Below are 12,723 nucleotides of genomic sequence, written 5' to 3'. Positions count from 1 at the left end.
TTGGATTCATGCAGTCTACATTCTAGCTTGGGGGTCTCAGATCCCTTTTCAATATTGGTAGGAGGCATGAGATCCTCCGAGACCTCCCTGACTTCAAGCACTGATCATAGCAGGTGTGTTTGTCAGCAATGGCTCAGTGGTTCTTTGCGATCATCTGTGGGCCTTTATTGCTCGATTGGCCGTACCTCTTTGGAGGTTTGGAGGTGCTTCTATTTTCATGAACAATGCTTCAGTGCAGGAATTGTCCAATGCTCTCCTTGTAGAGACATAGTTTTCAACACCTGTAAGCAATAAGCCCATTTCGTAGTGCACTTGCCCCCCAAATTTTAATATTTTCGGCATTAAGGCACCATGTCCATGTTTGTCGACGCACCACTCTGAACGTCCACCGCAGCACCTTTTCTTTGTCTGTGACACTGAAAATTGGTGTGCCATTTCTACATTAACCTATTGACACATTCTGAACTGTAAATTGCATCATTCACAACCATTTGAAAGGACAGCATGCAAAAATAAAAGCCATTTACTTGCCCCGCCAAAAAAACGTGATGCCCATCTTTTCTTGTAATTTACAAACACATTTCACTGTAGCTGAAAGAGATGGCGCCACAAACTTGACACGGAGAGTCAAAATGGTAAGAGTGCAGAATGCAAAGGTGGAAATTTGCCTTGTATTTGAAAATATGAGCAGGCTTAAGTCACTTCCACTTACGTCCACCATTGTGGACACAGCGCCTGAAGGGGATAATTGGGAAGCCCATGAAATGCTGAATCCGATATGCTTTGCGAGATCCTGCACAGGCTATAACTGGGCAGTCCCTGTAGTTATGATTGCAATGATGACAGCATCTAGCTCGATAATGATCGAGCCATGGGCTTCTCCTAATCTGCCAAATTTCTTTAGCTCCAAAAATTCAACTTGTGATGATAGATAGGCTGTGTCATGCAGAGGTGTGCAGCAGGCTGACCAGATTCCCTCTTCTTTCTGAAATATGTTGTGGCTACTTTCTTTCCCTCCATGTAGTCAGCCGTGCAGACTAGTTCCCTTTCTCGCTCCCTCCCCGTGGGAGGTGCATGATTTGGTGTTGTGTGGGGTTTAACATCCCAAATTGACACCGGCTGTCAGGGAAGGCGTTATGGAGGACCCCGGATAATTTTGACCATCTGGGGCTCTTTAACATGTGGTGGCATCGGACAGTGCACAGTCCTCAAGCATTTTACCACCATTGAGATGCGACTGCTACGGCTGGAATTGAACCCGCGTCTTTCGGGTTCGTAGCTGAGCACTAGAACCACCGAGGCCAATAGATGTGTACTTGCTAGGCCCACTAACATGTTGCTAGCTGAAATCATTTTTTTTGATAAATTACGTGTCCTATTTAGGTTGATTTGTATATATAAATGTAGAAAAGCATGGGAGCATTCATTCATTTACATTTCTGGGACTATTTATAACATGACTGAAAATTGGAAGGGGCCTGTGGCCTAGTCCAGAGTTTCACAAAATTCGTCTGGTCAGGTATCATAATGGGAAAGAATTAGTCACTGATTGAATTGGAAAGGATGGGGTTGGCCTTACAAAGACTGTATCGGTTTTTTGTTCATAATTCTAGTATGCATGTGGCCACTTAAGTTTCTGGAAAACCAAAGTGTCAGGTTGTGCGAACTGTTCTGCCATAGGAGTGCTGGAAAAGGAGGCATGATATTTTGGCTAGCATATTCTTTCGAAAAGAATGCATACATACTACTTTTTATATTTAGCCTTAACTCTCTGTAAATGCTTTGTTATGGTTATGGTGTCTTTGGTCAACAACACTGATGCAGTCTTGCGTGTGCTCGTGTTGTGTTACATGTTTTGATGGTCTGAGCCCGGTATGAGTGTGTGGCACCGCGCCACTATGGAGACTGACACTGTGCGACCCTGCCATGTAGTGCACTAGTGGAAGCTGCAGGCCAGCAGCAGTGAAGTGGAATTTCACCACTTAGCTATCGCTGAAAGAAAGCTTCAGTAAAGTGTAAAAAGGAGACCTAGCATGTAAAGGTGGTATTATTTTAAAGAGGTGTTGAATCTGATAGCTGTTGTGATGAATTTATTTCTGTTGCACTCTGGCATCCACCCGCCAGTAATGTAAAATTGATAGCATGTGCACTGTGGCTCGTGCCTTCTTGTGATGAGGAAGGGTTCCTGAAATTGTCTGAATAGCTTTTGTTAAGATCCCTATTGCGCTGCTGGGAAGAGAATGCATCTTTTTATCTTGGCTGTTCAGCCATGTTTTGGCACTTGAACTATTTTTTTCTCAGAAACTCTTCTTTCAAGTAATTCAAATTATCCTACTGTACTTGAGCTGATTTTTACCGCATGGACATAAGTAGGCCACCAGTGTGGTTCCTTGCTCTCTATCATAAAGCGTCAGTTTTGGCAGCTCGTCCTGATAGATGCTTGCTGTGTGCCCAGGCGTACCCCTATGTCTGAGGCCATCCTGGGGTTGGAGTTTGGGAAGCCACAGGGCCCCCCATCGACTAATGGAGGGGCCCAGTCTGTTGGTGAAGGGGAGACCAGAGCTGACGAGGAGGATGGCCCACCACCTAGCAAGCGGAGCCGGTGCCGCAAAACCGTTGGCTTTGACACTGTCACCGTGTACTACTTCCAGCGCACGCAAGGCTTCACCTGCGTGCCCAGTCAAGGCGGATCTACTCTTGGTGAGGCCCATTGAAAACACGAGTGCATGGAAACGGAGCTCCAAGTGCACAGCCCTAAACTACAAAAAATTGGGCAAAGGCTATTATTAGAACAAGCTATCAGGAAATAGCAGAATTCAAAGTTGTGTGAGAGCGGCATTGTCGTGAGGTGATGAGTCTTTCAAGTTTTTGTGATGCATGATTCATAAAACTTATTAGGGAGATCAAAATGCGATGCCCACTCTTCTTGTTTACATAAGAGTGAGAAGTCTTCTTGTATACAGGGTTATAAGAAAAATAGGAGGGGTTTACATTTCAGACATTCATTCCAGTGTCTGTAGGGAAAATGAAACGGCTTTCTTTGGGTTCAGGTTTGATGCACATTTAAATGGCACCTGCTAAAGAACTGCGCCACACTGTAGTATACCAATTTTAAAGTATAATTAAAAAATCAAGGCCTCACTTTGAGGCCAGAAAAGTGCTTAATGCCTCATTAACGTTTATTGAATGCAGTAGTTTATTCATTGAAAAAGCAAATGCTAGGAGGATGCTATAAAGATAGATCCAGAAGCTTGCATGCTTCAAATATCAATTAAAATGCCAAAGTATCTCAAACCTTGGAGGAGCAGAGAATGCAGAAAGTTAAAAAAAACAAGGTGCTTTTATTCTTGCACTAACTACACCAATCTGCACCAAACAAGGCTTGCCACATTGTCGTGATAAAAATGACCAGAATTGTGCCAAAGTATTTCAACATGAATTTGCCAGGTCTTCTAGAAAGATCTCGAAACAAGGATTTGCGTGGCACCAGGTGGTACAGTTTAATGCAACCTCACATGCCGCCATTAACTCATGGAATAGGTTCCATTTTTGCAATGTCTTGCTTAGCTCTCAGTGGCTAAATTTACATGACAAGACATTTCATTGTCTGTGAAAAAACAAAACAAAAATATGGCATGTTGCAGAAAAAGTGGGGCCAAATCTCTTTCTGAACCTGTTGAGAATGGTCCCTCTAATTCATTCCCTGTCAGGTTCAATTCCAAGATGGCTAAAAAATATTGGTTTGATTTGGTTCCATTTCTGGGCAAAAGTAAAGAGATCATTTCCTGTTTTTGGTTGGGTTCTGGTTCTGGTTCAACTCCTAAAAAGGAAGTTGGTATAACTGAGAGCACGCGTCACCTGTCCTTGTGACAAGCTGTGTAGGTGCAGAGTATAAATGTGTTATGTAGTACTTAGCACTGCTTTCGTTTTTAAGGCAAAGCCCGTGGAGGGTGGTGCCACATATTAAATTCTTGCACCTTTCGCATTCACACTGGAGGAGCCCTCTTGCAGTAGCAGTTCTTGAATGTGTTGCCATCACAATATCTTGCACGGAAGCTTAACCTGATAGGTGCTTAGTAGGCAAACCAGCTTGATGCACAGCCTGTGATTTTGATTTGATATTTGTTAAAAAATGTGAAGGATATTGACCTTTCTTGCCATGTCAAAAGTATAGTTCTTTGCAGGGCCCTTGCCTGTTTTGATGGCCTTGTCAATCCATCTTCAAGTGTGTGCTTGTTTTGGACTGGAAAACATTTTTTTTTTTTGTGTGTTTAGGCAACTTTGATTCTCACAGAGTTCTTGTTGCCCGATTTCTTAATTGCTTATCTTGGACAGCTGTTTGTGCTCTGAGACTTGCTGTGCCTGTGCTACTTGCACATTGCCAGTGGGCGGTGGAAGTACTCTTGCTGTTGCGTCGGCCTGACTAGATAAACACACGCACACAGGTTTAGTTTTGCAAGTGTCTGAAATGTTCTGGAAAATACACGGTTCAATTAGAGGGACAAACGAAACTTTTTCAGCCGTATATAAATTGGCATGAATGCATTTTTTGTGTCTCAGCATATGAGTTTTGCTCATTTCCTGATGAAACTGGTATCTTTTGAGATTTATATCATCAGTTTTACTGCACATCACTCGTATTGTGCATTTATTTCTTCAAGTCCACCTTATGGTTGTCACACTGTAGCTATCACCTCGCTGCCACTATAGAAATTGATGAATTGTTTACGCTTGCTGCATAACACACTAAACTCGGTGAAAGCTGTCATCATGCTGCTGGCTGTCTTTTGCTAGTGCCTGAGACCTAGAGTAAACACTGGTTGCACTGGTTGCATTGGAGTGGAGTGCATTGGAGTGGTCGCGGTGAATCGATTGGCATCATGTCGCTTACCACAAAATTCCTTTTCACGACACAGGTTAGTTGTTCCTTTTCCAAAGTCCAATCTGACAATGAAATTTTTCTTGTTGTTGTGCCGTGCCCACACATTTGTGTGAACCTAGTTTGTGAATTTTACTTTATGTGCAAAATGTTACTCTGCGGTGATGCCGAGCAAAACCCTGGACCTTCAATCGAAGATATGCTGCTATGTATTTTGGAAGGTCAGACTCGAATCTGTAAAGAGCTTGAATACCTTAAATCCTGTGTGTTAGCAAACGTGTAATTGTGTGAATTTGATTCTCGTTTGCATTCATCAGATGGACAAGTAAAAGAAATGCGTATTAAGCCTCCCAAGATTGCTACTTTAGAAAATTCTACTGCTTCCCTTCAGAGCATGATTAGTTGGAAAAACGATAACTTAACTGAACTTGAGGACTACAGTCGCTGCTGTGACATTTTTGTGCATGGCATTCATGAATCCTCCGATGAAAGCGAATAAACATTGAAAACTAAACTAAGGTGATTTCAGATGTATTTGCACTAAACTGGGCGTCCAGTGCAAGTCCGTCGCTCGCATTCATGTTTCATTCATTGCATTCATTGCATTCATTGCATTTTTCCCAGATTTTAATGAAAAAGAAGCCATCTGGTGGAACGTAAGTAAGCTCAAAGGTAGTATTATATACATGCAAAACGATTGCAGCCAGCACACAATGCGCAAACGCAAGCTCTTTGGGAAAGCCCGAAGTCAGAAAGGGGTCAAAAACAAAAGGTGTATCTTGTTCATGATAAGCTGAAGGTAGATGGTACGTTGTTCGTTTGGGATGAAGTTAATTACACATGTGTCGCGCTTCCTTCTCGGAACGCTGTAGAAAAATGACGTAATGCATTCACTGTGCCCAAAGAATTGCGAATATTGAACTGCAGAGAGCATTGTCAATAAAGTTGATCATGTTGAGTTCATCATTTTGGCCCATGTTCCTCACATAATTTTAATTACAGAAACTTGGTTGCATGATGGCATCACTGACAGTGTTATTATCCCTGCTTCACATAAAATGTTACGAAGAGACCAGCCCACCCGTGGTGGCGGTGTAGCTGTTATAGTAAAAAACTGTTTGAATGGCACTGTTCTTAAACATATAGATGACCATGAGTGTTTATTTGCTAAGGTAAATTGCTAGTGTAGTTTGTTCACAGGCTGTGCAGTGTACAGAACACCATCAGCCTCCCCCGATTTCTTGGTTAAGCTGTATAAATATGTCTTTGTTCAAAGATGACTGCCTAATTCTCGCTGGTGATTTTAAACTTCCTTTACTTGACTGGGCTAACCATGATTGTGTTTTAATGGTTCAACCAACCCCCTTCTGAATATTATGCTGATGTGTGATTTGGTGCAGACTCTCTCTCATCTCACCAGGAAAGTGGGTAACACTCGCCCAATTTTTGATTTGGTGTTTGTAAGTGCTAGTTTATCAGGATACAGTGTACACATTGGTATGCATCTCTGATCACAAAAGTGTTCATTTGTCTTTGCTGCTTGACGCTCAGAAAAACCATAAGATACCGAACAATAACAGCATAAATTTTCACATGCCGATGATCATGCGATTCTAGAAAAACTATGGGATTTGTGTGATAACCTACCTAGCAACGCGCCATCAGTATGGACTACACTTAAACGACTATTCACTTCTGCATTGACAATTTTGTTCCCAGCCAGCGTGCACATACAGATGAGCCTAATCCATGGATTACTAGGGAAATCATTTATCTGCATTGCAAAATTAAACATGCTAAACGAAGTGGTCATAAAACTACCTGTTTTCACACATTGAAAAATCACCTAGCCTCTAAGCTTTCTAAAGCAAAAGAAATTAGTCTGTTCCTAACTACTTAAGAGAGAACCTTGAAAAGTTTTGGCGCTGCCTTCGCAATTCAAAAGATGAAGTAAATCAATTATCTGTTGATTGCAGGGTCTCGGAAATTCGTGTGGATATTGCAAATCACTTCAGTAGGTTCCTTCACTCTGTTTTTGCCTTGAGTGATCAACGCGTGGAACTTCAGGAATATGGAATTGATATATCTGGTGACTTTATAAGCTATGAAGGCGCACAAAACTTGCTGCTAAATTTAAAAACAAAATCGGTAGTGGGGCCTGGTGATATCCCCAATGAGTTCTTGCATCGTTATTCCAAGCCATTAGCCTACGTTTTAACTTGCCTCTTCGAACTTTCATTAAGAGATCGTGTTGTCCCTGATGACTGGCTCATTAGCTCGTGTAGTTCTGATTTTTAAGAAAGGTGATCGTTTGAACATTCACAATTGCCGTCTGATATCACTGACTTACTGTACCTGCAAGCTTATGGAGCATGTTATATCTGTATACCTTATGTAATTTCTGGAAAATAATAACATTCTGTCTCCTTTTCAACATGGTTTTAGAAAAGGTTTATCTACAGTTACCCAGCTTGTCACTACAGTTCATGAATTCTCTTCATTGATTGATAATGCTGGACAGGTTGACGTCATTTTTTTAGATTTAAGCAAAGGCGTTTGATCGTGCCATTCACAGGAAGCTCGTCTTTTAACTGCAGCATATTGGTATTCCAACAGCTATTGTCAAATGGTTTCAAGCCTATCTTTCCAGCAGAAAACAGTCCGTTGATGTAAAAAAATCTTGTTCAGGTATTTTACCCATTACCTCCGGTGTACTTCAGGGCAGCCTACTTGGGCCTCTTTTATTCCTTATTTATTTCTTCGTAGCGCGGTCGAGGTGCATCAGGTGAAAACCCCCTTAAGCCCATTCTGCGGTAGGGGCAGTGACGGAGGATGTGGCCGGATTCCCCGCAGTGGTAGCAGAGTGGCCTATTGTTTGGCGTACACCAAATGCGTGCTTTGCTCATGGTGGGCCGGGACTTCTACAGTACGGTGGGTACAGCTGCGATTGGGTACCACAGTGATGGTTCAGGGGTGCTGAGGGAAAAGGCTTGCATCACTGGCCCAGGATGGCTTTGTAGTGCTTCACTGTATGTCATCACGTAGGGTGCCGGCTGCAGAGCTGGTGGCAACTGAACATTTCGCCGGATTTCATCTCTGGCCACGTCCGGTATGGCAGCGACGCTGGCCTGTGGAGCTTCGAAGCGAAGTTTCTCTGGTTCTTCGTGCACCAGGCTCCTCACAAGCTCTCGAAGCTCCTCAGTGGGTAGCGACGTAGGCGTACAGTGGTGAGCGGCTGCTGCATTAGCCTGACGACCGTAGCCTGTGGCCCGTTCCTGCAGAGAACGCTCTTTGCCACCGTTCTTGGCGGGTCACGTACCAGTCTGGCAAACAATTGCTCTTTTATGCCACGCATTAAGTGGTGTATCTTCTTGGCCTCGGGCATAGCAGGGTCGGCGCGATTGAAGAGTTGTGTCATGTACTAGATGAACATGGCGACGCTCTCGTTTGGCTGCTGTGACTTTGACTGCAAGGCGATTTTCAGCCTTCTCCTTTCTTTCACTGGTGTTAAACGTGGCTAAGAGATCTCAGAAAAAATCTCCCAGTTAGTGAAGGAAGCTTCGTGGTTCTCATACCATGTCTTGGGCGAGTCCTGCAATGCGAAGTAGACGTTCCGTAATTTGCGCTCGCCATCCCACTCGTTGAAGCCCATCACACGATCAGAGCTGGCCAACCAGTCTTCAACGTCCTCAAACCTCTCACCATGGAACTATGGGGGCGATCGAGGTGTGTGAAGGACGAATGTCTGGGCATGCCCGGAATGCTGACTTGTCTGGCTAGCTGTAGTTGACGTCATGGCCTTTACCAATGTTGTGAGTTGGCCGAACTCCGGTTGTAGGCCGTGCAGGCGGTGGCTCAGCTTGTGGGCTGGTGTTGTAGCCACGCATTGAGAATTGATGTCAAGGGTGTCCTCGTGGTCAGTGTACATGGGTCGTCACCCAGCTTCTCCACCAAATATGTCACCGACAAACGGTTGACGTATGCAGGGCAGGTTTACTTGGTTTACTTATACGCGCAAGACGCTGTTGGGACGTGCAAGGCAGCAGGCAGCAGGCAGCAGGCAGCCTGAGAGATGAAGACGACAAAACATCTAGCCCCGAGATGGCTCAAGCCTTGCCAACTGCCAGGTAATACAGTTTAGCCGCGATACGGTGCCACTAGAGCAGTTAGTAGTGTGGCAATATCAATGATTTGGTTAACTCCGTAAATATGTTCGAAGTCAATATTAGACTACAGTCGAGCCCGCTTATAATGAACATGAGCGTCACGCGGCATACATTTGTTATATCCCAAAGTTCGTAGCTAAGTGGGCCACAGCTTTAAAGACACTTGCTTGTCAAAACAAAAAATTTTTTCTTTGCGAAAAAGTCCGTGATGGACGTCTGTTTTTGCAGCGCAGATCCAATGAGGGAGGTTTCCAGTTTATTTGAACCAGAAGCGTGCTCCTCGCCGAGGCCCTTGGCATAGACAAGTCTGAAGCTCTCCTCATCCTCATCTGATTCCTCCACGTCACTCTCGTCGCACACTTCAGAAATGATGCCCTCATCTGTGCACGGTTCCGCGGTGTCAGCGTCGTTATCTTACATTCAGGGACTCATTTTTTCCGCGAACAACCACAGCATGGAATTCACTGCCAGCAAATGTCTTTTTTGGCTCCTGATGCTGCTGCTTTTGAAAAGAATGTTTTACCTTATGTAGCAAATTAGTGTGATCAACACACCCCGTTTCTTTCCATTGTTTGTTGCCTCGGAGTGCTCCTTTTGCTCAGTGTTTGATTGTATTTTGCTTTTTGAATGTTGCCCCCCTGCTTGCTCTGTATGACTGCAGTATGTGTAAATGAAGTAAGTTGGCAGCACTAGTTGCATGACATGCGCCAGTCATGTGACCGGATGTTGGCAGTCTGCGTACAGACCGTCAGCATTTGCTGGGGAGGGCTCTCATAACAGCTTTCAGTGTGAAAGGCAGTTTGAACGTTATTATTCTTCTGCTTTCCACTTGAGTTCCTTAGTCATTGAAAGTTATCTTCAGATGGGACATGTGTAATTGTATTGCATATCGATGGCCTGGAGGCAGTTCAGTACAGTGGAACCTCGTTAATTCGAAGTCCATCGGACCGCGAAAAATCATCGAATTAACCGGGTTTTCGAATGATCAAGAACGGACGAAAAACGAGAAATAAACGTACGAAACGTGGCTGTATGAACACTGCACCTTTATATCGCCTGAAAAACGGTCACTTGAAGTAGTCATCGATGTGTGACTGCTTGGCGCGGTAGTTAGCCGCACCGTAGGCTGCGTCCTCCAGTCTGTTTACAGTGTGCAGCAATTCGCTGTTACCGCCGCTACACTCCACAAAACTGCGCACAACGTTCAGCGACTCGACTGCAGCTAAAGCTGGTGCTCGGGCGGGCTCAACATCGACTTCGCCTTCGTTGGAAGTCCCGTTGCCACATATTTCTTTTTCCAAGTCGGCATAAGATGTTCGGACATCAAGTTCGGCGTTCAAATAGTCCGCAAAGGTCAATCCGTTGCCCCCGCCACCGTTTTCTTCGTCGAAGTCGGTCATGCGCACACACAATGACTCTCCATCATCCAGCATGCAGCTGCCATCAGATGCATCCTCTGAACTGTCATCTTGTTGCTTGGAAAAACCGGCGTGCATAAAGCAACGCCTGATCATTTCTCCCTCCACCTGCTTCCAGGCGTACACTATTAGGCAAATGGCACCCAGTAGGTCTACGGAATATTGTTTGCCGTTGTCATAGCACAATAAGATCCTTTTAAGCAAATGGCAGCGATAAATTTTCCTCACTTGCAGAATAATGCCTTGGTCCATAGGCTGCGATACAGCTGTAACATTCGGCGGCAGGAAGACAAGCCTAACTGCTGTCAAGTTCTGGATGTCGGCGCGGGCTGGGCAGTTGTCAACAACAAAAACAACTTTTCATCCCGCGGCAGCAAACTTACGGTCAAGGTGCCTCACGTACTCCTCGAACAGCGCTGCCGTCATCCAAGCCTTTTTATTACTTCTATACAGCACGTCATCCTTAGGAGGAAGTCGTGTGTTCTTGAAGCACCGAGGCTTCTCCACTTTTCCGATGATCAGCAGCGGGAGTTTGTGAGTGCCGGACATATTCGCACCAAACAGAACGGTTATTCTGTCCTTGGGTTGCTTTTTCCCCGTGACTACCGCATCCTTTGGGGCAAACGTCTCCGTTGGCAGCATTTTATAAAACAATGCGACCTCGTCCATGTTGTAAACATCTGATTCCACATACTGCTGAAGCAGCGGAGCTAATGTATGCTTTTTCCAATTCTCGACAACATTTGGGTCGACGCTCCCACTTTCGCCGCGCACTGTCACAAACGTGAGGTTATTGCGGTCTTTAAATCTGGACAACCAGCCGTTGCTGCACTTAAATGCTTCATGGCCCATCCGCAATGCAAGCTCATCAGCTTTTTCATGCAGCAGCGTGCCGTTCACAGGCAGGTGTGCTGCATTTGCTTGCTAAAGCCACTTTATCAAGGCGTCTTCATCGTCCGGATTCGTAGGAAAATGAAATCCGTGTCCTCTTCGTCGAATGCGTCTTCCCGTAGGCCTCGAGGATCTTAGTCTTATTCTTCAAAATCGTCGAAAGGGTTGATAAAGGCACCTTGTGCTTTTCCGCCAGCTGTGTTTTGGAGCTTGTCCATTTTTCAGCCTGCTCAATTAGGCACACTTTCTGGCAGACAGAGTTCTGTACTTCGGCATTTTCTTAGCACCAACACCGCGCACGTGGTCAAGAATAACTAGCAGAGCACAGAACACGTCTGTTCGCGGCACTGAACAGTCAAAACGATACGAGCAGTGCCTGCCACAAGCTAGACAAATAAACAATGGAAACTGAACCAGAAAAAGTTTGACCTAGTGGCACCTGGTTGTTGCTTTGTCAACTAAAGCTAGCCTAGTTTGTTTAAAGTGCCGCCTGGCTGCCACTCTGGAAACTATACTGGCCTCAGAGACTGGCAACTATACTTTTTTTTTCTGTGCAGATCATGGAGGCCATGGTTTAAACTGACGTATTATCTGGATAGGGGCGCGCTGGCTGTTCAAATTATCCGGCAAAATTTGCATGCAAACTGTTGGGGCACGCTGGCTGTTCAAATTATCCGGCAAAATTTGCATGCAAACTGTTGGGACCGCCAAAAACCTTAGAATTACGCGGGATTTCGAATAAACCGAGTTCGAATTAACGAGGTTTTACTGTATTTGTAATGTTTGTGGTTTGGAAGGAGCAATGAAACTGTAGTGGCCTCTACAGCAATGTAGCCGCAGTGCACAGCAGGCCTCAATTCGAATGCATTGTCACACATTCTAGTTTAATATGGGGACGATCTGAGATCAGGGGCACTTGATATTGCAGGTGTGCCTTGTGCTGGAAACTGAGCAGGTATGATCTGCGTGGCGATGTGTGCGGCCCTGTGAATGCAGCATAGGTGCCAGTCTGCTTTCTTTCCCATGTGTACCTCCAAAGGAAGCCCTGAAGTGAACAGTGCAGTCACAAAGTGTTAATATTAAAAATCGGCTGGGGGTAGCTGTGGGTAAAGTCGTATGGCGGGGCTAGTTGCAGGGTTACCCTTGGTGCCATGACCATGCAGCACGCTTCATCAGGGTTGTTCTAGTGCAAAAGCACCATTTCATGAGGTCAAGCCAGCTCACCGTAAAGCTTCACCTTGAGGGTGACCTTGGGCAGACCATAAATAAACAAAATAAATTTTGCCGCGATTGAGATTCAAACCCACGGCAGCGTGAACAAATCAGCTTTGCTGGCCACTGCATGAGAGCTCTAGGCTATCGTTGCAGC

The 12,723-nt window shown here is 44.9% G+C and overlaps 2 protein-coding genes across 4 annotated transcripts in view; both read left to right on the top strand.

The window, feature by feature from the left end:
- The window catches only part of LOC144115943 (uncharacterized), a 457,564-nt gene that overhangs the window by 372,822 nt on the left and 72,019 nt on the right, over positions 1-12,723 (top strand). The gene's annotated exons all lie outside the window — the stretch shown is intronic.
- Axud1 (AXIN1 up-regulated 1) overlaps positions 1-12,723 on the top strand; it is a 77,603-nt gene that overhangs the window by 5,751 nt on the left and 59,129 nt on the right. For all 3 annotated transcript variants that reach the window (XM_077650566.1, XM_077650564.1, XM_077650565.1), the window contains exon 2: positions 2,456-2,700. In XM_077650566.1, coding sequence (XP_077506692.1) covers positions 2,466-2,700 — 235 coding nt within the window. In that variant the 5' untranslated portion in view covers positions 2,456-2,465. The remainder of the gene's footprint in view (positions 1-2,455; positions 2,701-12,723) is intronic.

This window comes from Amblyomma americanum, chromosome 1, assembly GCF_052857255.1.
Source record: "Amblyomma americanum isolate KBUSLIRL-KWMA chromosome 1, ASM5285725v1, whole genome shotgun sequence".
Lineage (NCBI taxonomy): Eukaryota > Metazoa > Arthropoda > Arachnida > Ixodida > Ixodidae > Amblyomma > Amblyomma americanum.
Note: the sequence above shows the minus strand (reverse complement) of the source record. Positions and strands in the feature narration are given on the sequence as shown.